Consider the following 24,117-nt stretch of genomic DNA (forward strand, 5'->3'; position numbering starts at 1 on the left):
ACCTCCCTCCCCATCCCATCTCCAAGGGTCATCCCTGTGCACCAGCCCTGAGCACCCTGTCTCATGCATCAAACCTGGACTGGTGATCCGCTTCACATATGATAATATACACGTTTCAACACTACCCTCTCAAATCATCCCACCCTTGCCTTCTCCTACAGAGTCCAAAAGACTGTTCTTTACATCTGTGTCTCTTTTACTGTCTCGCATATAAGGGTCATCATTACCATCTTTCTAAATTCCATATATATCCTTTAGTATACTGTACTGGTGTTTTTCTGACTTACTTCACTCTGTATAATAGGCTCCAGTTTCATCCACCTTATCAGAACTGATTCAAATGCACTCTTTTTAATGGCTGAGTAATATTCCATTATGTATATGTACCACAGCTTTCTTATCCATTCATTTGCCGATGGGCATCTAGGTTGCTTCCCCGTCCTGGCTATTGTAAACAGTGCTGTGATGAACATTGGGGTACACGTGTCTCTTTCAATTCTGGTTTCCTCGGTGTGTATGCCCAGCAGTGGGATTGCTGGGTTGTATGGCAGTTCTATTTCCAGTTTTTTAAGGAATCTCCACACTGTTCTCCATAGTGGCTGTACTAGTTTTTGCATTCCCGCTAACAGTGTAAGAGGGTTCCCTTTTCTCCACACCCTCTCCAGCATTTATTGCTTGTAGACTTTTGGATCGCAGCCATTCTGACAGGCATGAGATGGTACCTCACTGTGGTTTTGATTTGCATTTCTCTGATAATGAGTGATATTGAGCATCTTTTCATGTGTTTGTTAGCCATCTGTATGTCTTCTTTGGAAAAATGTCTGTTTAGTTCTTTGACCCATTTTTGATTGGGTCATTTATTTTTCTGGAATTGAGCTGCAGGAGTTGCTTGTATATTTTTGAGATTCTTTGTCAGTTGCTTCATTTGCTATTATTTTCTCCCATTCAGAAGGCTGTCTTTTCACCTTGCTTATAGTTTCCTTCATTGTGCAAAAGCTTTTAATTAGGTCCCATTTGTTTATGTTTGCTTTTATTTCCATTACTCTGGGAGGTGGGTCATAGAGGATCCTGCTGTGATTTATGTTAGTGTTTTGCCTGTGTTTTCCTCCGGAGCTTGTTTTAACTATTTTTGGTCTTTTGTGTTTCCATACAAATTTTAATTGTTTTCTTCTGGTTCTGTGAAAAGTGCCATTGGTAATTCGATAGGAATCGTATTAAATTGGCAGATTGCCTTGGGTACTGTGGTCATTTTCACAGTATTGATTCCTCCAAGCCAAGAACATGGCCCACTTCCATCTATTTGTGTCCTCCTCAGTTTCTCTGAGCGGTGTCTTATAGTTTTCAGAGTACAGGTTTTTTGCCTCCATCGGTAAGTTTATTCCTAGGTATTTTATTCCTTTTTGATGTGATGGTAAATGGGATTGTTTCCTTAATATCTCTTTCTGATAGTTGTTAGTATACAGAAATAAAACAGATTTCTGTATGTTAATTTTGAATCCTGCAATTTTATCAAAGTCATTGATGAGCTCTAGTACTTTTCTAATGTCACTTTTAGGATTTTTCTATGTATAATATCATGTTACATGCAGACAGTGAGTTTTACTTTTTCCTTTCCAATTGGCATTCCCTTTGTTTTTCTTCTCTGATTGCTAGGACTTCCAAAACTATGTTGAATAAAAGTGGCAAGAGTAGGCATTCTTGTTTAGTTCCTGTTCTTAGAGGGAATGCTGTTAGCTTTTCACCATTGAATATGATGTTAGCCATGGGTTTGTCATATATTGCTTTTATTATGTTGAGGTAGAGTCCATCTATGCCCATTTTCTGAAGACTTTTAAAATCATAAATGGATGTTGATTTTTATTTCTAAGTTTTTTTCTTTGAATGTTGAATTTTTATCAAAAGTGTTTTCTGCACCTGCTGAGATAATCATATGCTTTTTATCCTGTTAATGTAATATGTCACACTGATTGATTTGTGGATACTGAAAAATCCTTCAAGTCCCACTTGATCATGGTGTATGATCCTTTTAGTGTATTGAGTTTGCCAATATTTTGTTGATAAGTTTTTGCATCTATGTTCACCAGTGAAATCTGCCTGTATTTTTCTTTTTTGTGTGATATCTTTGTCTGGTTTTGGTATCAGGGTGATGGTGGCCTCACAGAATGTGTTTGGAATTGTTTCTTCCTCTGTAATTTTGTGGAATAGTTTCAGAAGAATAGGTGTTAACTATTCTTTAAATGTCTGTTATTAATTCCTTCTAGTGGATTTTTCATTCTAGTTATTATATACTTCATCTGCTGGGTGGTTCTCTGTATTCTCTAATTGTTTATTGAAAACTTCTAACTTCTCACTCTGCAGCTATTCTGCTCCCAAGTTCTTTGATCATCTTTAAGATCATTACTCTGAACTCTTTCTCAGATAGATCATCTTTCTCCACTTCATTTAGTTCTCCTCCTGGAATTTTATTCCTTGATCTAGAACACAATCTTCTGCCACCTCATTTTGTCTCAATTGCTGTTTCTATTTTTATGTCTATTGTAGATTAGTTATATTTCTCAACCCTGGACAAGTGGCCCTCTGTAGGAGATGTCCTATGCGTCCCAGCTGTGTCTCCTCTTTCATCACTGAAGCTAAATGCTCTACGGGTTCCCCTAAGAGGGCTGCAAGGGTCCTTCTTTGTGGTGGGCTGATTATGCAGGCAGTCTAGTAGGCTTGGTTGGTTGACATGCCCTGCTCTATGCAGATGCTGCTAGTACTGCTTAGTCAAGCCAGGTTACCAGTTGGTTGGTTGTGTAACCCTGGGAGGTCTTGGAGGTGGTGCTGGCTCACTGGTGGGCAGACACAGGGTCCCAAAGACTTGGGCTGTTGCCCACCTACTGACAGGTGAAGTCAGATACTGGGGTTAGTGCTGGACTACTAGCAGGCAGAGCTGGTTCCTAGAGTCTGGCTGGAGGGCCCAGGGGTCTCAGAGCTCATTTCAGATCAGTGATTTAGGGGGTCAGAGGGAGGGTGGGGAGTTTCCCAATACAGTTGGGTATGAAGTTCGTGGTATCCAGAAGGGTGCATTTGCCTGTTGGTGGGCAGGGCCAGGGCTCAGCTGGCACCAGGGTAGGGTCCAGCTTGCATTGTGGGATCATAGTTTTCAGGCTTCTAGTGTCTGTCCCCTGGTGGGTAAGGCTGATCTGGAGGCTTGTGCAGGCTTCCTGAAGAGAAAGGCATAAGCCTGTCCACTGGTGAGTGGACCTGGGTCTTGGCTCTCCAGTGGGAAGGGCCCTGTCTTGGGGTGAGTCCAGAGGTGGCTGTGGGGCTTAAGAAGTTAGGCAGCCTGCCTGCTAATGGGCAGGGCTGTGTCCCTGCCCAGGTCATTGTTTGCCCTGAAGCATCCCAGTCTGGGGACTTCCCAGGTGGCACTAGTGGTAAAGAGTCCACCTGCCAATGCAAGACACAGGAGACATGGGTTCGATCCCTGGATCGGGAAGATCTGGAGGAGGAAACGGCAACCCACTTCAGAGTTCTTGCCTGGAAAACTCCATGGAGAGAGGAACCTGGCTGCTACAGTCCATCAGGTTGCAAAGAACTGGCCATGACTGAGTGACCAAGCATGCACGTGTCCCAGCCTAGGAACCCATAGCCTGTGGGTGAGGCCAGGTCTTGGTGCTAATGACTCAGTACAGCAGCCGCCAGGAGTATTCACGTGGCTGAATATTCCCCAGTGTGTCCGCCATCCATGTCTATGTACCCAGAGTGAGCCAAGCTTCTGCCTCTCCAGGAAACCTTCCAAGACCAGTAGGCAGGTCTGGCTTAGCCTTCTGTCAAACGCATGCTTTTGTCCTGGGTCTTGGTATGCATGAGATTTTGTGGGCACCCTTGGTGTGCATGAGATTTTTGTGTGCATGAGAGTGAAGTCTATGTTCCCCTCAATCCAGTGGGGCTCCTGCAGTTGAGCCCCACTTGGTTTCAAAGCCAAATGCTCTGGGGCTTATCTTTCTGATGTTGAACCTTGGGCTGGGGAGCCAGACTATGGGGCTCAGAATGCTCACTCCTGTAGAAGAACCTCTGCAGTATAATTATTCTCGTTTGTGGGTTGCCCACCCAGGGGGGATGGGATTTGATTATATGACCAGTCCACCCTACCCGCCCCCTCCCATCTCATTCTGGTTCCTTCTTTGCCTTTAGTTGCAGGTATTTCCTGGTAGGTTCTAGTCTTTTTCGTCAATAGTTGTTCCCCAGATAGGTGTGATTTTGGTGTGCTCACGAGAGGAAGTGAGCTCGGGGTCTTTCTACTCTGCCATCTTTGCCTCTCTCCCTTTCACAATATTTTTTGCCTGCAGTACTGAAGCACTGATATAGCAGGGAAAATACAGTGATGGGCTTCCTGGCTCTTGCTTAGAGGCAGAGAATATGCTGAGCACTGTACCCAGCACAGCACCAGGCATGGTGAGCAGGAAGGAAAGGTCTTTGGCTTAGTCCTAATATCCAGCTGCAAAGGGCTAACTCTGGCTTCTCCCAACACCTGGGGTTGCTCCGGAACAGAGACATGAACGTGCCCCTGGGAAATTCTCACCTGTATACACCTGATGATTGCAAGTTAAAAAAAAACACAAACACCTCCTTTTCCAGTTCTGAATCGGACTTTGGAAATTCCAAGGATGTTCTTGAAGAATAGAAAAATCTTCACGATTGGTATGTGTTTGTGTGCTATGCTCAGTCATGGCTGCTTCTTTGTGACCCCATGGACTATAGCCCGCCAGGCTCCTCTGTCCATGCGGTTTTCCAGGCAATAGAGTGGGTTGCCATTTCCTCCTCCGGGGACCTTCCTGACCCAGGGATTGAACCCAAGTCTCCTGCATTGGCAGGTGGATTCTTTACCACTAGCCAAGACTGGGGGGAGCTGCCTAATCTGTTACAAATCTATTATGTTACTGAAATTAGTTTGAAAAGATGGTTCGTCAAGAAGTTTTACAGGCAAAAGTCCTCAACCTACCTAAATACCGCCCCCCCCCCCCAACATTTTCTCACTTCTAGGTGACCCTGTACAAGGGCTCTGACATGGAGGACTTCGGATTCAGTGTAGCAGATGGCTTGCTGGAGAAAGGAGTCTATGTCAAAAATATTCGCCCCGCTGGGCCAGGAGATCTTGGTGGCCTAAAGCCCTATGATAGGCTCTTACAGGTAAGACCTCAGATTAAATTTTATCTAACTCTTTAAAGTCTTATTTGACCAGTGCTCACACATCCTCCTTTGCCTCAAGACCAGATCAGAGGCCCTCCTAGAGAGGACAGACACTTTTTCCCTTAGTAGAATTTACCAGTTACCGAAACAGCGTGTTTCCCTGAATACATTCCCCAGCAGATTCTAAACTTGAGAATAGGCATGTGTGCTTGCTGTTGCTTCATGTCAGTCTCTCTGCACCCCTGTGGACTACAGCCCACCAGGCCCCTCTGTCCATGGGGTCCTCCAGGCAAGAAAACTGGGGTGTACTGCCATGCTGGTACCTTATTCTCCCATTTCCCATTTTGCAGTGTTTGATATCTCATCTCACACAGCATCTAAAATTCAAAAGCTGAACCATATTTACTTAATGGAGTAATATCATGATCAGGTTTGGTTTTACTGAGGAAAGCAAATTCCTAGATCTTATGTCCAGTTTTCAGGAAGAGCATTTTGCAGGAACAGGAGAAGGGTCGCCATCAGTCTTGAACATGTATTCAAATAGAGTTTGTCCCTAAATAGCTGACTTTCAAAGCATGAGGCTGCTCTGATGGTTGGCTTTTAGACACGTGTTCTCCAAAGCAAGTTTACACTGATTCATTAGACAGTTTTAAAACCAATTCTGATGATCTTTTTACCATGGCAATATAACAATTAGACTTGTTCTAAGAATATGGAACACTTTGATTTTTCATAGATACTCCATTATTTGTTGAGTAAATAATGATGGACAAATGATTTGACGTCTGTAAATTAGAGACATACCTACTTTTGTGGAAGCTGAGGCTATAGAAGCAGACTGGACTCAGAATTGTGAAGGGCATTGAATGCCAAGCTTTTAAGACTTTATTCTGGAGGTATATTAATTTCTTAAGCAGAATGACACATTTCATAATTCAGAAAGACAATACAATTATGTCACAGGTGGACTGCTGTAGGGTGAAGAAAGGGAGGATCACAGGAAAGGAGACCAGGGGGTAAGGGTAAGACGTTTGTACCAGACCTGAGCCTTTAATGCCTTCTGTGCATCCTGGTGGAGCAGTCTGTAAGGCAGCTTACAGTCTACATTTGTTGCTTAAGAGAGATGTTAGAGCCAAAACTAAAGATTAGGAATACTGAACACATGGATTTGGTTAAAGTTGCCTAGGGTGGATTTCTAGTAAGAGAACTAAAGACAGAACTCTAAGGAAAACAAAATTTAAAGGATAGGATGAAGTAAAGGTGGGAAAGGGCTGAAAGTGAGCAGTTAAAATGGTACGAAGGTCAGAGCAATGTGGTGTCATCAGAGCCAAGGAAGGAGTTTTCAGGATGAGTAGGTGTCAAGAGTGGCTAAAGGGGATGAGCACTCAAAACACCATTCCTATGTTGAACAACTGGGATCATTTATACAATATAAGGCTTCCCTGGTTGCTCAGCGGTAAAGAATCTGCCTGCCAATGCAAGAGACACAGGTTCAATCCCTGGGTCGGGAAGATCCCCTGGAGAAGGAAATGGCAAGCCACCCCAGTATTCTTACCTGGGAAATCTCATAGACAGAGGAGCCTGGCAGGCTACAGTCCATGGGGTCACAAGAGAGTCGGACATGACTTAGCAACTAAACAACAACAATACGATATAATGGTCAGGTCCCAAACTGAGAAGATGGGAGAGAGAATGAAAAGTCAAGGCCTGGGAGGAAGCAGCATGGAGAGATGGTTTTTAAACTTGCAGTGGGGGTGGGAAGAATAAGGAAACGTGAAAGATGAGCACACGTACAAGCTCCAAAGGGGCTAGGATCATGAGAACTGCTGAGAGAGGTGGTTCAGTATCATCAAGAGCACGAGTTGTGGGGGACTTCCCCAGCAGCCCACTGGTTAAGACTCTGCCTTGCAATGCAGGGAGCATGGGTTCAGTGCCCGGTCTGGGAGCTAAGCTCCCACATGCTGCAGGGTGCGGCCAAAAATGTTTAAACAGAAAGAAAACAAAAAACAAAGCACAGCACAAACTTCGGAATCAGCCAGACTGCCTGAGGTCACATCTTTGCTGGACCACTCACCAACATCCTCTCTGGACCACTTACCAACTGCTGGTCTTAGGCACTTCTCCTAACCATTATGTGCCTCACTTTCCTCGTCTGTAAATTGGGGATGACAGCACTTTGGAGCACCTGCCATGAGTAAGGCTATTTGCTCAGCTGGGGGATGTTACATGTGTCCCTGCTCCCTGCCATCCAGGGCCTTACAGTTTAGTAGCAGAAAATACGTAAGCTTATGCCCCTCTTATAGTGTGCTCAGGGCTGGGATAGACTCTCTGTACAGAGTGCTCATTTAAGCACTTTCGAGACTCTTCTCAACCTGTTTTATCTGAAATGTTACTCTGGGTTTTGGGAATTATAACAATAATTCACCATGGTGCTTCTTGCCATTTCAGGTTAACCATGTCCGAACAAGAGACTTTGACTGCTGCCTTGTTGTACCCCTCATAGCGGAATCTGGTAATAAGCTGGACCTGGTGATTAGTAGAAACCCCCTGGCTTCACAGAAGTCCTTAGAACACACTCTACCAGGAGGAGAATGGAGCGAGCAGAACAGTGCTTTTTTCCAGCAGCCGAGCCACGGTGGTAATTTGGAGATACGAGAACCCACTAATACACTATAGCAACGCTTTTTATAAAGCGGGACAAAAGACGATATCTACATGGTGCTAAAAAAAAAAAAAAAATCCCATTAAGATTTCTGTGACATCTGAAGCACAGATAATCACGTGGCATTAACTGCAAGCACAGGGGTCTTTTAAATCTCTCATGGCTCATGTTCACTTCCCTTTTCAAGTTGAAGAGGTTTCTTTGTTGGTGATCATTATGGTATATGCCAGGCAATCCCCTGCCAAACCCAATGGTAGAGAAAAAGAAAAACAGGCCACCCCTCTCTACAGTTAACATCAGAGGACATTTGTTCACAAGTCCATCTTCCTGTTCCTTTTTAAAAAGAGAAATGTCTGTTTGAAAATATTCTCTAATTTCCTTAATTCACTTTGAAATCAGTTTCTTACTACAAAGTTATTCATGTAAGAATTTAACTGACAAGGCTTTTCATAAAGCTGGCTCTGCTAGAACTAGTCTGGTGAGCTGCTGGGACTGCTGCTATGGGAGGGGTACAGGTATAAAATTATCTTACGACGTTTCAGCAACGGTGCACGTAGGAGACCATAATAGGTGGTGGTACATGTTTTGCCCAAGTATAGGAATGATTTTAACTAAGATGTATGCTATTCCCTATGCAACAAATCATCAAACAGGATATGTCTTGTGACCTGTTTTTTGGGTTGTTTTTTTTTTTTAAGGACACATTTTTTAATAGCTGAAAACTCTCTGGTAATGAATTAGGGTGTTTAGTAACACTGAGAATTAGTTAAATTATCTTATTTTTAAAATTCAAGACTAAGAATTTAAGAGAGAATGAAGAGTCTATTAAAATGAGGTTTATCTTAAGGATAGGCAAATGAAACTCATACTGCTTGACATGTTTTGAAAACTGGTTATACTGAGGGGTGTACAGCACATGTACGTAAATGACTCTGGACTGTCTTTTGTTCTGAGCCATGCCACTGATTGAAATTGTAAATACATTTTCACAAAATGCATTGCCAATTATTACCATCCCCCAAAGCAATAAACTGTGACAGTTGCTTTTAATGTCTGTCAGCAACTGTTTTCATTTGTTCAGATATTTTGAATAGTTACACTAATAACTGTTATTTGGTGAATATTAAAAAAAAATAGATCTGTATATTGATTGTAGAATCTCCATACTGAAAAATTATTTTCCAAACATTTTTATTTTGGTCAATAATTAAAACAACTGCTTAAGTAAAGCATCTGAACACTGTGTCCTTTGTTTAAGGAAAAAGTTCACCTTTTGTTTCTGTGCAAAGAAATATATTATTTCAATCATATTTCAGAACCGCCAGGGCAAGAAAGTATAAAGCAGAATCATGTTAAGAAAAAGATCATGAGTCACTTAAATATGTATTTTTATTTGTAACAAACAAGTATTAAACTGTAAAGTATTTTTGTACAAATTTAATACTTTAATAGCATGGTATTTATCGTCTATGTATGGTTTTGGGGAATTCAAAACTGTTGCAAATATTTGTATGGGAATAAAAAAAACCCTCTACCAAATGGAATAAACAGTGATTTTAAAAAGCCAAAAAAAAAAAAAAAATGACCTTCTTTTTTGGTGCTTTGGATATATTTTAGTGTTCTATACTGAGTCCTACTCAACACTAATGATTGCATAATTTTCTAAAGGAGGAAGGTTTTGCCATAAACTTGAAAAGCATCATGGAAGAGAAGAACTATGGTTTTGATATTTGATCTGGGTTTGAATTCCAGCTCTGATACTCACTGGGAGTATGAAACTTACTTTCTTGAGTCAGTCTTCCCTCCTGTGATACTGAGGGTCATATATACATTCCAACACTTTCATGAGGAGAAGTGGGACACATATGTAAAAATGCTGAAACAGCTGGCAAACAGGTAACACCTCTAAGACTAATGATACATTTACACTAGGTAACAAAGCTTGATCTTGAATCTAACTTAAGGATCATATCTACCCCCTGAGAACACTGTATGTACTCCATAAAATATATTTTCAAAAACTATTAGCAGGATTAAAATTTATATATTAAAAAAAAGAAAACTATACCTTATAGTCCCAACGTTTTCATTTTTGCAAGTTGCCTAGCAGGCTTTGTAAATTCACAGAAACAAGGCAGGATGTCCATTCTTGCCACTTCTACTTAACAAGGTACCAGAGGTTCTAGCCAGGGCAGCATAACCAGGAAATGAAATAAAGGCAACTAAATTGGAAAGGAAGTAAAACAAACTCTACTTGCAGATGATACAATCTTGTATATACCAAAATCTTAAGGAATCTGCTAAAAAAACCTATTCAAATAAATGAGTTTTAGCAAGGTTGCAAGATACAAGATCAATATATAAAAATCAACTGAATTTCTATATATATTAATGAACAAAAACAAATTAAGAAAATAATTATATTCTCAAAGGATCAAAGATAAAATACTTAGGAATAAATGTAATGAAAGTACAGAGTAGGTGTGGAAGATGGCAGAGTAGAAGACCCTGCACTCACCTTCTCTCACAAGCACCAAAGTTACAACTATCTGCAGAACAACCACTGACGGAAAAGACTAGAACCTACCAAAAGAGATCAGAAGGGACCGTAACAAGAAAGGAGGAGAGGCTCGGCAATATGATCAAATCACATATCCCCCTGGTGGATGACCCATGAACTGGAGAATAATTATAATGCAGAGGTTCTCCCACAAGAATGAGAGCTCTGATCCCCTACATAAGGCTCCCCAGCCCGGGGGTCCAGCACTGGGAAGACAAGCCCCCAGAGCATTTGGCTTTGAAGGCCAGCAGGCTGGTGCTGAGGGGTTAGAGGGTAAAGAATCCGCCTGCCTAGTCAAGAGACACGGTTTCAATCCCTGGGTCAGAAAGACCCCCTGGAGAAGGAAATGGCAACCCACTCCAGTATTCTTGCCTTGGAAATCCCATGAACAGAAGAACCTGGCAGGCTACAGTCCATGGAGTCCAAGAGTCAGACACGACTTAGCGACTAAACAACAAGGCCGGAACTGCAGAAGCCTCACAGGACTGGGAAATAGAGACTTCACTCTCAAAGGGCACACGCAAAATCTCACACACACCAGGATCTAGAGTGAAAGCAGTAATCTGACAGGAGCCTGAGCCAGACCTACGTGCTGGCTCTGTAGACTCCTGGAGAGGAGAGCTGTGGACACAGACACGTGTCAGACGTTGGGAAGCATTCAACTGCATGAACACTCCTGGTGGCTGATGTTCTGGGTCATCAGCACCAAGACTCGGCCCTACCCAACAGACTACAGGCTCCAGTGCTGGGGACACCTCAGGCCAAGAAACTAACTGGGCAGGGACACAGCACAGTCTGCCTAAAGACACCCTGACTCCACCTCTAGACATATACCTAGACATGGCCCTGCACACCAAGGGCCAGTATTCACCTCCACACACCAGTGGGCAGGCATCAGCCCAACCTGACAGGAAGCCCACACAAGCCCCTAGATCAGCGGTCCCCAATCTTTCTCTCACCAGGGACAGGTTTCACGGAAGACAGTTTTTCCACAGACAGGGGCAGGTTTGAGATGACTCAAGCACATTACATTTATTATGCTGCTGCTGACCTGACTGGAAGTGGAGCCCAGGCAGTAATTCAAGCTTTGCTTGCTCACCCACCACTCACCTCCTGCTGTGTGGCCCTATTCCTTCAGGCCACAAACTGGTGCTCTAGACCAGCCTCTCCCACCAGGGTGCAGACACCAGAAAGAAGACAACTATGATCCTGCAACACAGGCCAGACTCCACCCTGGGACTAGCTGGGCCCTTGTCCTGCTCACTAGTAGGCAAACGCAACCCTCCAGTCTGGACCCCATGATTAACAGTCTGGAACGGACCCACCAACAACAACAATCTAAAATGCATTCTAGGATCTCTGGGTCCTACAGCCGAACTCCAGAAAACATCTCTTAACTGCTAGTAGCTTGGCACTACTCCCAGGATCTGGCTTCACCTGTCAGTGGGCACCTATAGCCCCAGAGTCTTTGGGACCCTGACTCAGCCCACCAGTGAGCCAGCACTAGCCTCAGGGTCCCCTAGGGTTCCAAGACCAGCCACTCTGTGACCAAGCCCAGCTAAAGAGCAGCCAGCAGCATACACACAAGGCAAGGCCAGGCAAACAACCAGACTAGGAACCAACCAAGCCTACCATACCACCCATGTAGCCAGCCACAAAAGAAAGATTCAGGCAACCCTCTAAGGGAACCCCAAGAGAATACCGCTTCAGTGACAAGGGGAGTTCACTGCTGGGACACACAGGACATCTACACAGTGCCACTTCTCCCAGGCTGAGGAATATAACTAACCTATGACATGCATAAAAATATAAATAGCAACAGACAGAACAAGGCATCAGAGGACTACATTCAAGACAAAGTAACAAGATAAAACTCCAGAAGAAGAGATACGTGATCTACTCAAGAAACAGTAAAGAGTAATGACTGTAAAGATGATCCAAGAACTTGGGAGAAGAATGGATGCACAGAGCAAGAAGTTACTTTTTAACTAAGAAAATATAATGAACAACCAGAGATGAATATAACAACTAACATGAAAAACACACTAGAAAGAATCAATACTAGGCTAAACGACACAGCAGAGTGTATGAGAGAGCTGGGAGACAGCAGTAGAAATACTGCTGCTGATCAGAAAAAAAGAAAGAAAAAAAGCAAGGACAGTTTAAGACAGCTCTGGGACAACATTAAACACAACAATATTTGCATTATAGGGGTGCCAGAAGGAGACGAGAGAAAGGACTTGAAGAAGATATTTGAAGAGATAAAAGCTGAAAACCTTCCTAACCTGGGGAAGGAAAGAGTCACCCCATATCCAGGAAACACAAAGCTTCATACAGGATTAACCCAAAGAGAACCAAACCCAAGACACACTGCAATCAAAATGCCAAAAATTAGAGTGAATACTAAAAGCAGCAAGGGAAAAGCAACAAATAATATACAGGGGAATTCCCATAAGCCCATAAGCCCGTAAGCTGATTTTTCAGCAGCAACTACAGGCTGGAAGGGAGTGGTACAATATATGTAAAGTGATAAAAGGGCAGAAGCTACAACCAAGAATATCCTACCCAGCAAGATTTTCATCGAGATTTGATGGACAAATCAAAAACTTTACAGACAAGCAAAAGCTAAAAGAATTCAGCACCAACAAAACCAGCTTCACTACAAATGTTAATGGAACTTCTCTAGGCAAAAAAGAAAAGGCCAGAACCAGAAACAAGAAAATTATGGAAGGAAACAATCTACCAGTAAAGGCAAAGATACAGTAAAGGTAGGAAAGTATCCACACACAAAGCCAGTAGAGAGATTAAAAGACAAAAACAGTAATAGCACCTGTGTCTATAATAAACAGGTAAAGGACGCAAAAAACAATCAGGTGTAAACTACAGTCTCAAAAAACAGTAGTCATGAGGGGAGGAGTGCAAATGCAAGCAGGAGTATTTAAAATGCATTTGAAATGAAGAGATCAGCCACTTAAAACAATCACACTTATATACACCCTGCTCTATGGAAATCTTATGGTAACAGCAAACCCAAACTGAATACTAGATATACACGCAAAAAAGAAAAAGCAGTCCATAATAACACTAAAAATAGTCATCAAATCATAAGAAAACAAAAGAAGGAGGGAAAAAAAGACCTACTAAAACATCTGAAACAACTAACAAAACAGCAACAAAACACACACATCAACACTTACCGAGTGTAACGGGACCAAGTGCTCCATCAGAAGACACAGACTGCCCGAATGGCTACAAAAACAAGGCCTGAATATATGCTGCCTACAAGAGATGCACTTTAGATCAGAAGTCACATACAGACTGGCAGTGAGAGGGTGGGAAAAGACACGCCACGCAAATGGGAAAAGGAAGAAAAAGTCAGAGTAGCAATACTTGTATCAGACAAAACAGACTTTTAAAAAAGACTTTTACAAGAGACACATTTTTTTTTTATGGTGGGCTCTTACTCCGCCATATAAAAAAATTCAAAATGAATCAGAGTTAAATGTAAGACCTAGAACTATTTAACTCATAGAAGAAAAAAACAGAAATCTTCATAATGGATAAGCAATGGTTTCCCAGATATAGCACCAAAAGCACAAATAACGACAACAAAAATACATACATTAGACAATATCACAGTTAAAAACTTGTGTTTCAAAGGATACCATAAAGTGAAAATAAGATCTACAAAATGGGGAATTTTGGGCAAATAATGTTTCTAATAAGATACTGGTATACAGAATATATAAAGAACTCATACTAGATAATAAAAAGAAAAATAACCCAATTTGTAAGTGGACAAAGGACCTGAACAGACACATCCCTGAAGAAGACATACACATGGCCAGTGAGCACATGGAAAGATGATCAACATCATTAGTCGTAAGGGAAATGCAAATCAAAACTACAGTGATACGTCACTTCACATCCACTAGGATGGCTCCAATTAAAGCCAGGTAACAGTGAATGTTGGACAGAATGAAGAAACTGGAACCCTCATACCCAGCTGGTGTCAACATAAAACAGTACAGCTGCTTTGAAAAAGTCTAGCAGTTCCTCAAAAAGCTAAACAGAGTTACCATATGACCCAGCTATTCCACACCAAGGTATATACTTTAAAGAAGTGGACATATATACCTGTACAAAACCTTGTACTCAGCGTTATTTATGATAGCCAAACAGAGGAAACAACCCAAATGTCCATCCACTAATGAATGGATAAATTCAATGTACCACATCCAAACAATGGAATATTTGGTAATAAAAAGAAATGAAGGGATTTGCCTCTCTGCACTACTGAAAGCAAGAAGGGTTATTAGCAGCTCTACTAGAGCCACTTGCAAAAATTCAGCCATGGTTCCTGATCTCACAACATCAGCTCAATCTAGCACGGTCTCACCTGGAAATACGGCATCAATACACACCACCAGTTTTTCCTTCAGTACACAAGGGATATAGGCTTCATCAAGTTGGATGGAGTGATACTTCTTGAATGAATTATCCAAGACATACATAGCCAATAACAGAAATAATGCTAGTTCTTTGCACATCATCTTTTTTTAATCTTGAGAGAGAGATGAAGCACGGTTACATGTTAAAATGTGGATGAAGTCTGAAAACATTATTCTAAGTCAAAGAAGTCAGTAACAAGGGACCATATATTGTATAATTCCATTGGAGAAGGGAAATATAGAAAACTCTCAAAAAAAAATTGAATCACTCTGAGAGAAAAAATATCTTCAAAGTGGAATATTTTTAAAACAATAATAATAACTGTGTGACATGATAGACATGTTAATGCTACAGTGGTAATATTGCAATATAGAAGTATTAAACCAACATGATGCATATTATGTCTTAAATTATACAAAGACCAATGAAATTCCTGCTCAGAAGGAATTTCTAGGAAAGTGTACCTGCGAGAACCAGGCAGCAGTGATAGAGCAAGTGGCACCCTTGTGAGGTGACCAGTTTACACAAAATACCCTAGAATCTGTGCTAACAATTTAAGAGATGTAATTAGTTTATCTTTACCATTGCTTCAACCCATTAGCAAAGATCACCCACAATGATGATGGAAGTTAATAAGGCATTATTCTAAAAATAAAACAATTTTAAAACACTTTTAAAATTCCACGGGCAGAAGAGCCTAGCAGGATATACAGTCCATGGGGCTGCAAAGAGTCAGACACAACGGAGCAACTGAACACGGAAGTACAGAGTTTTTAAAAAATACATATATAACATATCTTTCCGTCATATATGACCAGTGCTACCAGTTCTCCTGATGACAGAGGTCAGTATCATTAAGATTTTCTTTGATGAATAAATTGAAAACAGCTGCTAATACAAATACTTAAAATAGAACTCATTAACAGACGTCCTCTTTTGTCTTAATCCTTTGAAGCCATGATTTCATTTTGTATTGAATGGAAAAAACAGATAATTACTTTGAGCAATCTGAAGTAAAACTAAGTTTCTTGATTATTTGTGGATTTGAAAAGTTGCCTGGGGGTTAAACTATTTAGTCTCAGATTCTGAAGCTTAGAAGATACTTGTGGAGATGATTCTTCCACCTGTTGGAACAATAAAAATACCATTAGTTTTATAGAAATGTAGTTGGTCTACCCTATGTACTTCTATTCCCTCTGACTGCTTCTCAGGAACTTCATACATTTTCCCACTTCTTGAGCACACCAGAACAATCAGTTGTCATTCTGCTTAGGCTTACTGTGAAAACCCCAGTCCCCACCTCCAAGACTGGCATACAGAAGTGACTATTTGCTGAATAAGTACATATATCTAACTTCTAAAAGTGTGGACAGGGTCCACGACATAATTTGGCAGTGCAGAAGTAAAATGTGGGTGGACTTCCCTGGTAGTATAGTGGATGGGAATCCACCCACCAGTGCAGAGGACACGGGTGCGAGCTATGGTCTGGGAAGATGCCACAGGGCAACTATGCCTGTGAGCCACAGCTACTGAAGCCCACGTGCCTAGAGCCTGTGGTCTGCAACCAGAGAACACGAGAAGCCCAGGCATGGCAACACGGAGCAGCCCCCGCTTGCCACAGCTAGAGAAAGCTCGCACACAGCAACAAAGACCTGACACAGACAAATAAACACATAATTTAAAAAAAATTAAAATGTGGGCCCCTTGTCCAAAAATTAGGAATTTCGAGATGACAAGCAGAGAACATTGCAAGCATAGGGTTCCTTCTAAGCAGGAAGCCCTGTATGACCGACTGCCCAGGATGCCCGTCCATGATGCCAGCCATAGGTGTGGTTAAGCTGAAACGCTGCAACTCTTGGCACTATTAGGATTCCCAAGCACTAGTCAATGGACCAGTACAGTCACAAAAAAGCTTCACTGCAGAGAAAGAGAAAAATAAAATTCAATTCATTCATCTTGCTAAATCTGCTCAGTTTAGAGAACTGTGGTAGTTAATTTTATGTGTCAATGTGGCTAAGCCACAGTACCCAAATATTTGGCCAAATACTGTTCTACATGTTTCTTGAGACTAACAGTTAAATCAGTAGACTAAGTAAAATGGGTTACCCTCCAAAGTGTACATAGGTGGGCTTTATCCAGTCAAAGCCTAAACAGAAAAAATTGATCTCCCCCAAGGAAGAAGGGATTCTGCTGTAGAGCACCATGAAATTAACTCTTCTCTGAGTGTCCTCTCAGCCAGCCTACCTGCGCATTTTGGACTCTAACATCACCAGCCCTCACAATGGCATGAGCCAACTCCTTGAAATAAATCCCAAAAGATAGATTAGACAGATTAGATAGACAGATATAGACACACACCCTATTGGTTCTGTCTCTCTAAGGAACCCTGAGGAATACAAGGACTATCTTTATTCAGGGACTACAGGACATCTTTCCTAACTTTTTTTTTAAAGTGAAAATGTCATTTGCTTTCAAAAAATTCTGGAAAGCAATGCTTTAAACAGATAAAATTTAGCAGTATTTTACATATATGTTTTTAAGGTTCGTTTTTGTCCCCCCACTTTTTTTGTTCAGTGGTGGGAGGTTAGGCAAAAGAAGAAGAAGAAAACAACAGGTCAAATTTTCTTTGAAGATTCTTTTAAAAACTCAGAGCTATGAATCGATGAAAAAGCAAACGTTTTCATCTAGGAGGGAGGGGCTTGGGCATTTCAGTCATTGGTATGTGTAGAATTTAAAGACTTGGCTCTCAGGCAGCAATGTGAATATGAAGGATGAGAATGTGGGCAGCCCTTGTCATTGAATTCGATCTTTTACAAATGACACATCTCGATGCACCTGTAAGTATATTATTATAAAACATGAGAAGTCCTTAGTTTATCAGTCCTGATGCTTGAATTCTAGTTTCCTCGTTTCTAGGGATTCTTGCAAATGCCACATACGTCTGGCAAAGCATGTGAGAAACTGATCCTTTTCACGGAGACAACTTTGTTGGTGCTGCGGCCATCGTGCAGTGCTAACAGCCAGCGCTGGGCAGCCCCTACCGTCACTCTCTGTGTTCACAGACCTTTTGTGACGCTACCCTCCCCCACAGCTTAGAAGCCTTGGCAAGCTCAAAACTGAAGATAAATAGTGCTGCCAATTTCTCTTTGCACCATCATACAAACCGTAATTCCTCCCTCCAACATTGGTGCTAAGAAATAAAAAGCAGAAACTTGTAGAAAAAGATTCTTTCTTTCCTTGGAATTGCCTGCTTTCTGCTCCAGGTTAAATGCTTTATTTATCCCAGGGTCTCTGTATGAGGTTAACACAGTTTTGTTTTGTTTTCTTAAGTATTTTTAGCTGAGACGGAAATTCGATCTCAGCCGAGTTGATCTCGAGTACAGAATGAAACAAAGGCTTCCCAGGTGGCTCAGTGGTGATGAATCCACCTGCCAAAGCAGGAGACTGAGGAGACTTGGGTTTGATCCCTGGGTCAGGAAGACTCCCTGGAAAAGGAAATGGCAACCCACTCCAGTAGTCTTGCCTGGAAAATCCCAGGGACAGAGGAGCCTGGCAGGATACAGTCCATGGGGCCGCAAAGAGTTGGACACAACTTAGCGACTGAGCATGCGCACAGAATGAAAGTATCAGCAGTGATCTTACTACTTTGAAGAAGAAGAAAAAAATATTTTTTCTGCTATGTCCACTTTCATCACTTTCCACACAAAACCTGTCCTTTGGCCTCTTTTCCCAATTCTGGTTAATGTTATTTGGAGCCACCCAGATGTCCAAGGCCGAAGCCTAGGAATCATCCTGAGGCTCAGCCTTACATACAACTGTCCATTATGTCCACTGACTCTATCCCTTAGCATCTCTACTACCTCTTTAGAACCTAGTCATTTTGCCCAACCTACTGAAATCATCTTTTTGCTGGGAACTCAGCCCCTAGTCTCTCCCTAACCATATCCACTGAACTGCAAAGTCAGCTTCATAAATTTCAATTCACAGAGCTTTTAAAATGCTTCCAGTGCTCTCCACTGCAATCAGTAGATATACAATGTCTTTAGGAGAGCCTTGGTCTCTTTCCCAAGTGTCCTCAGCTCAACTTTTCATTTGTATGCCGTGTTCCACCCACGCTATTCCATACCTGTTGTTGTCTAATATGCCTTTGAGACCCTTTTGTGGGGCACCCTGTTTGAGAATTTTTGAAGATCTCACATCCATGTGGGCTCAGAAGTAGAGAAGTTTCCTTTAGAGCTCAGCCTGGTAAAGGCAGGTTACATTAACACTTTCTCCTCTGAGTTCCCACAGCAGCCCCTTCTTATAACTGTCACCATGCTGGAAGCCTAAAGACTCACCCTTAACAAGTCTGCTGCTGGCACATAAAGCAATTCTTACGCTTGTGTAAGAACTACACTTGGAGCTAATTTAGAATCCCATCTTTTTTTACACAAAACAGCATCACCGACTTGGATCGTCTAACTTCTAAAACTAGGAAACAAATGATTTTGGATTATTTCTAAACACCAAAAGAGGTCTCAGTAGAAGTTTGCTTCCCTGATAAACATTCAAAAGGATCTCTTACTGTCTCTAAAAGTGATTCTCAAAGGAATTCTTAAAGCAAGGAGGGAGCACTACCAGAACAAGTACGGCTTTGAGCCTGAACCTGAAAGAAGACACTGGAGGTCTGATTTCTTTGTTTTAAAAGAGGCTTCCCTGCCATACTCAGTTTATATTTTAATCGCTGTGCATTTTTACAGTGTTATCATGTGATGAGCAATCATGTGAATCAAACATGTGTCCTCAAGAGTCAAGCAGACGGCGGCTCCCAGCGCAGCACAGGAGACGCACTGTGCCACAGCCACTTCAGGAACAAACCAGAAACGGAGCTGGACTCTGCGAGGGAAAGAGAAAGGATGGGAGAAGGCAACCCGACAAGAACTGCCTCACCTTCCCTCCACACAGCCCAACAACGCACTGCACTCCTTCCCTTCAAGTACAATGGAAGGAGGAGCCCCTGTTGCCAGCCCTGCCTGCTCATGCTCTGGACTGTCCCCATCTCACCCACTTCAGGGCTCCATGCCTGCAATGATCCCCTCTCTCAATCACAAATTTCCTGTCTTCCGTTGAACCAGGAAGTAACAAACTTCCTATTCCTCCCACAATAAATAAGCCAATAAATCCTTCCTTGGCCATGAGTCCTCCATCCACACACCACCTACCTCTCTGCTCCTCTTCATAGCAGCTTCCCTCTAGAGCCCTGCCCCTACTTGCCCTTTACTCCTCACCTCCTAGTCCCTGCCCAAGTCGCTCTGGGCAGGCTTTCGTCCCCTCCCCCCCACCAGTCTCCCTTCTCTCTCACTCACACTTCTTTTCAGTCTCCTCCGCCAGATCTCTGAAAGTCAGGAGTATCCAACCAAAAAAAGCCTCAAAGTCTCTTCTACCTGTGGTGTCTCCTCAAGTTAGTCCACCATTATATGCTAATGACTCCTAACTGGACATTCTGGGCTTTCCTGGTGGCTCGGTGGTCAAGAATCCACCTGCCAATGCAGGAGACATGGGTTCAATCCCTGGGTCAGAAAGGTCACCTGGAGAAGGAAATAGCAACCCACTCCAGTATTCTTGCCTGGGAAATCCCATGGACAGAGGAGCCTGGCGGGCTACAGTCTATGGGGTTGCCAAAGAGTCAGACGTGACTCAACGACTGAACAACTTCCTGACCTACCCTGAGGCTCTAAACTTCTCTACCAGCCACTGCCTTTCTCAATAAATCCACATATATGTCTAATTGATAACCTAAACACAACATGTCAAAAGAGATCTCTTCATTTCCCCAAACCCAGTTGTCCTCATGTCTTTCCTATCTCAAGAAACGGCAATACAATTCACCAAGTTGCTTCAGGCAGAAATCGAGGCATCATCCTGGGTTACTGTTTGTTTTACTCCCTCACATCCAATCAACAAGTCAGACAGACCCCATCTTCAATGGGTATCAAGACTCCAACCACTGGGGACTTCCCAAGCAGTCCAATGGTTAAGACTCAGCACTTCCAATGCAGGGGCCACGAGTCTGTTCTCTGCTCCCTGTGGGAACTGAGATCCCACATACTGTATGGTACAGCCAAATTAAAGGAAAAAAAAAAATCCAACCACTTTCCATCCCCCTCCCTGCTCTTTCACTGTTCTCCCTGGGATGACTGGTCTTCTCGCTTCCACCTTCCTTTCCCCAGGTCACTCTCCACCGCAGCTGGAGGGGTGGTTGTCAAGCATACATTAGATGGTATTACACCTTTGCTAAAAGCCCAGCAATGGATTCCCACTGTAAGTAGAATGAAATCCTAGTTGCCTTCCGTGGTTCTGCCTCTCTCTTTAACATCACATACTCTTTCTCACTCACTAGGCACACAGGTCTCTCTTCCTCTTCTAATGAAGTCATTCCTCTTCAGGCCTTGCATCTTCTACACCCTCTGTCTGGGACACTCTTCCTTGGAGCCCCACCTGGCTGGCTTATTTGCATCTTTTAGTGCTCAACTCAAACATCACCTCCTCAGAGAGGACTTACCAGACCATCATAGCCCAGGACCACCTCCTGCCCCTTTAACCCCTCCTGACCACTGCCTACCTCATCACCTGTATCTTCTTTATAGGATCTTTCTTACTCTGGAATTTTTATTTTCTCTGGTATGGGTTGCCTTTGAACAAATGGTACAACGTAATGGCCATGAAGCCAAGAACCTGCTTTTTTCCCCTCTAGATCACTTAGATCAGTGACCAACAGAAGAGCTACCATTTTTTTTTCTAAATGCTGAATGAGGGGAGGCAGAGAGAAGGAGGCATCCAAGCCAAGTTGCAGAACAAAATCCAAAAGGAAGAGACAAGAATAAGTTTGGTTGAATGTGGCAGAGATTAGAGTGACAAAAACAAAAGCAAAAAAACAAACCAAAAAAAGGAATAGTGGGAAAAGAAATGATGTTGGGAAAGATGGAATCAAACAGAGAAAAGCCTCAAATGCTGAGCTACAGCACGTGGAATTTACACAGCAGGTCCTAAGGAGCCGCTGAAGGCTTCTGAACAAAGGGATGAGCCTCAGCACTTAGGGGGTGCATCTGGTAACAAGGTGTAGGGTACATCAGCAGAATGGGAACAAGAGGAGGGAAGGCAGCCAGGTCAGCAATCATCCAAGAAGGTCAAGATCTAAAACAGCACAGACATAATGAGATGGAAGAAATCCCCAGGAGACATATTTTGCAATAAACCCAGCAACTATCTGGAGGTAAAGGGTGAAAGTAATGCAAATCTAGAGACTCCAAGATTTCAACTGGGAAAACGGAAAAATGTTTAAAATGGAGAAATTAGGAAAGAGAGGAAGAGGCTGGGCTGAGGCTCCAGAAAGTCAATCTCTAGGAACAAATACATAGATTTTGAGGGCGGGGGTGGTTAGGAGGGTGGTTCATTAACCCACTCCAGTACTCTTGCCTGGAGAATCCCATGGACGGAGAAGCCTGGTAGGCTGCAGTTCACGGGGTTGCAAAGAGTCGGGCACGACTGAGTGACTTCACTTTCACTTTCAGCATTAACAGCACTCAGTGAAACACTTAACTTGGTGAAACACTTACTGAAACACCAAGTTTCTTACACAGCCTGTCCATCTCCACCACGGGCCACCTAGGCATGAATTCCCAGTGCCTGGAATGTAGTTGACAGCTGAAAACTATTTGCTGAACAAACCACAATGCCGAAGCTAAACAGCTAAAACTGAGAACAAGATCAGTTCTCAAGGGAAAAGAGAACTGAACCTTGGAAAGATGTCTCTGGTCTGAGAAGGAGAAGAAAAGGAGTGAAGAAATGAAGGGAAGATGAGCCAGAGGCAGAGGGGAAGTATTAAATCAGGGAACACTGAAACCAAGAGAAGGAAACATGGAAATAGCAATTGCAGTTAAAAATACGGACTGTCAGGGGGAAAAGTCCAGAATGAGACCTAAGGAAAGACCTCTGAAGTTGGCAAGATGACTGGGACCAGCCACTTCAAGGGAGCTGTGGGGAACAAAGTGAGACCACACCTATGGAAGGGAGGGGAAGGTGATGAGGAAGATGAGCAAAGAAGGTGACGGAAGATTAGGAAGATCCTCCTGGCGTGCCAGCCCCACTCATCAATCCATCAACACTATCCAGAGTGCCAGCCTCAAGCAGAGGGAGCAACATCCAACCAAGATCAAACTAAGATTCAACTGGATATAGAAGCAGAATGGAAACCTGACAGACGTGAGAGCAACAGTTGCTCTGTGAGTTCTGCAGCACTGTGTAGCAGTAATAAGAACACACAGTCATTTATAAGCACACTGAGGCCAGCAGTATTTAAATAAAACCTGAATCTCAGTCCTACCATAAGAATTTTGCTTGGACTTTCAGCATCATGCAAGCAACATGTTCTTTTGGACCCTCTCAGTTGTGACGGATCCTTAGTTGCATCCACTTCATCATGTGAAGATAATTCCCATCCTTCAGCAAAGGCAAGCAGCGTGTCATCAGCCACAGGGTCCCCACTTCCACGGCTGTCATTTGTCACCATGTCAGCTGTGACTGTAGAGAGTGGAGATGCTGACGGCTGTGTGCTGGGTCCCCTGCTGTCTTCAGGGTTCTTTGATGAGGAAGCAAACTCTGCTGGAGACGTACAGCTCCTGGAAAGTTTGTTTTGCAGAAAATGTTTTAAACGAGTTTTCCTAGGAACGCTCTTTCTCATGATGGCACTCCGAAGCTGAGACTCCTCTGCGATGACGTACACTCTGCAGCGGCCCCGGGTCACGGCGGTGTACACGTGCTGCCAGTGCTGGCGGCCTGCCTTCCCCACCACGTACACGACTGTCTTCTCCTCCGACCCCTGAGAGGAAAGAGTGCATGGGGCAGTCTTACTACCGCACAGTGGGTTTCCTTCCCGGACAGTCGACAAAGGTAGAAAGGAGACAAGTCCTCCAAGTGCTCTCAAGCACATTCAACCCGGCCAGAGTACTCAGATGAATCCCCCTGAGGTGGGATTCATTTTGTTAATTATCCCAGAATTCCCATTTTCCAATTATGCTGCTAAGTGTAGGTGTCAGAGACCCACAACTGGTTTACAGAAACCCAGCAATACACTTCAAAATGCATGCAGTGCTAAACCGTCCCTAATAAAAGGATTTGGAATGGCTGTATGGGCTTTATGTATGTTACTTATAGAACAAAAGCACACACCTGAAATATCCAGTAACAGGACAACAGATAAATAAATATAAGGTGAACATATTTTTCTACATCA

General features: G+C 42.9%; 2 protein-coding genes across 27 annotated transcripts in view; one reads left to right on the forward strand and one right to left on the reverse strand.

Annotated features, from left to right (window-relative positions):
- The window catches only part of GRIP1 (glutamate receptor interacting protein 1), a 771,259-nt gene extending 762,196 nt beyond the window's left edge, over positions 1 to 9,063 (forward strand). For all 21 annotated transcript variants that reach the window (XM_042246948.2, XM_060412830.1, XM_060412831.1 and 18 more), the window contains 2 exons: positions 5,026 to 5,172; positions 7,621 to 9,063. In XM_042246948.2, the coding sequence (XP_042102882.1) occupies positions 5,026 to 5,172; positions 7,621 to 7,848 (375 nt within the window). In that variant the 3' untranslated portion in view covers positions 7,849 to 9,063. The remainder of the gene's footprint in view (positions 1 to 5,025; positions 5,173 to 7,620) is intronic.
- A 142-nt stretch (positions 9,064 to 9,205) lies between these two features.
- The window catches only part of HELB (DNA helicase B), a 71,498-nt gene continuing 56,586 nt past the window's right edge, over positions 9,206 to 24,117 (reverse strand). For 3 of the 6 annotated variants that reach the window (XM_060412843.1, XM_060412842.1, XM_060412841.1), the window contains one exon: positions 14,936 to 23,703. In XM_060412843.1, the coding sequence (XP_060268826.1) occupies positions 23,050 to 23,703 (654 nt within the window). In that variant the 3' untranslated portion in view covers positions 14,936 to 23,049. Of the gene's footprint in view, positions 23,704 to 24,117 lie in introns of all 6 variants that reach the window. The other 3 variants (XM_004006490.6, XM_042246963.2, XM_042246964.2) reach the window with 3 other exon arrangements.

Source organism: Ovis aries, chromosome 3, assembly GCF_016772045.2.
Source record: "Ovis aries strain OAR_USU_Benz2616 breed Rambouillet chromosome 3, ARS-UI_Ramb_v3.0, whole genome shotgun sequence".
NCBI lineage: Eukaryota > Metazoa > Chordata > Mammalia > Artiodactyla > Bovidae > Ovis > Ovis aries.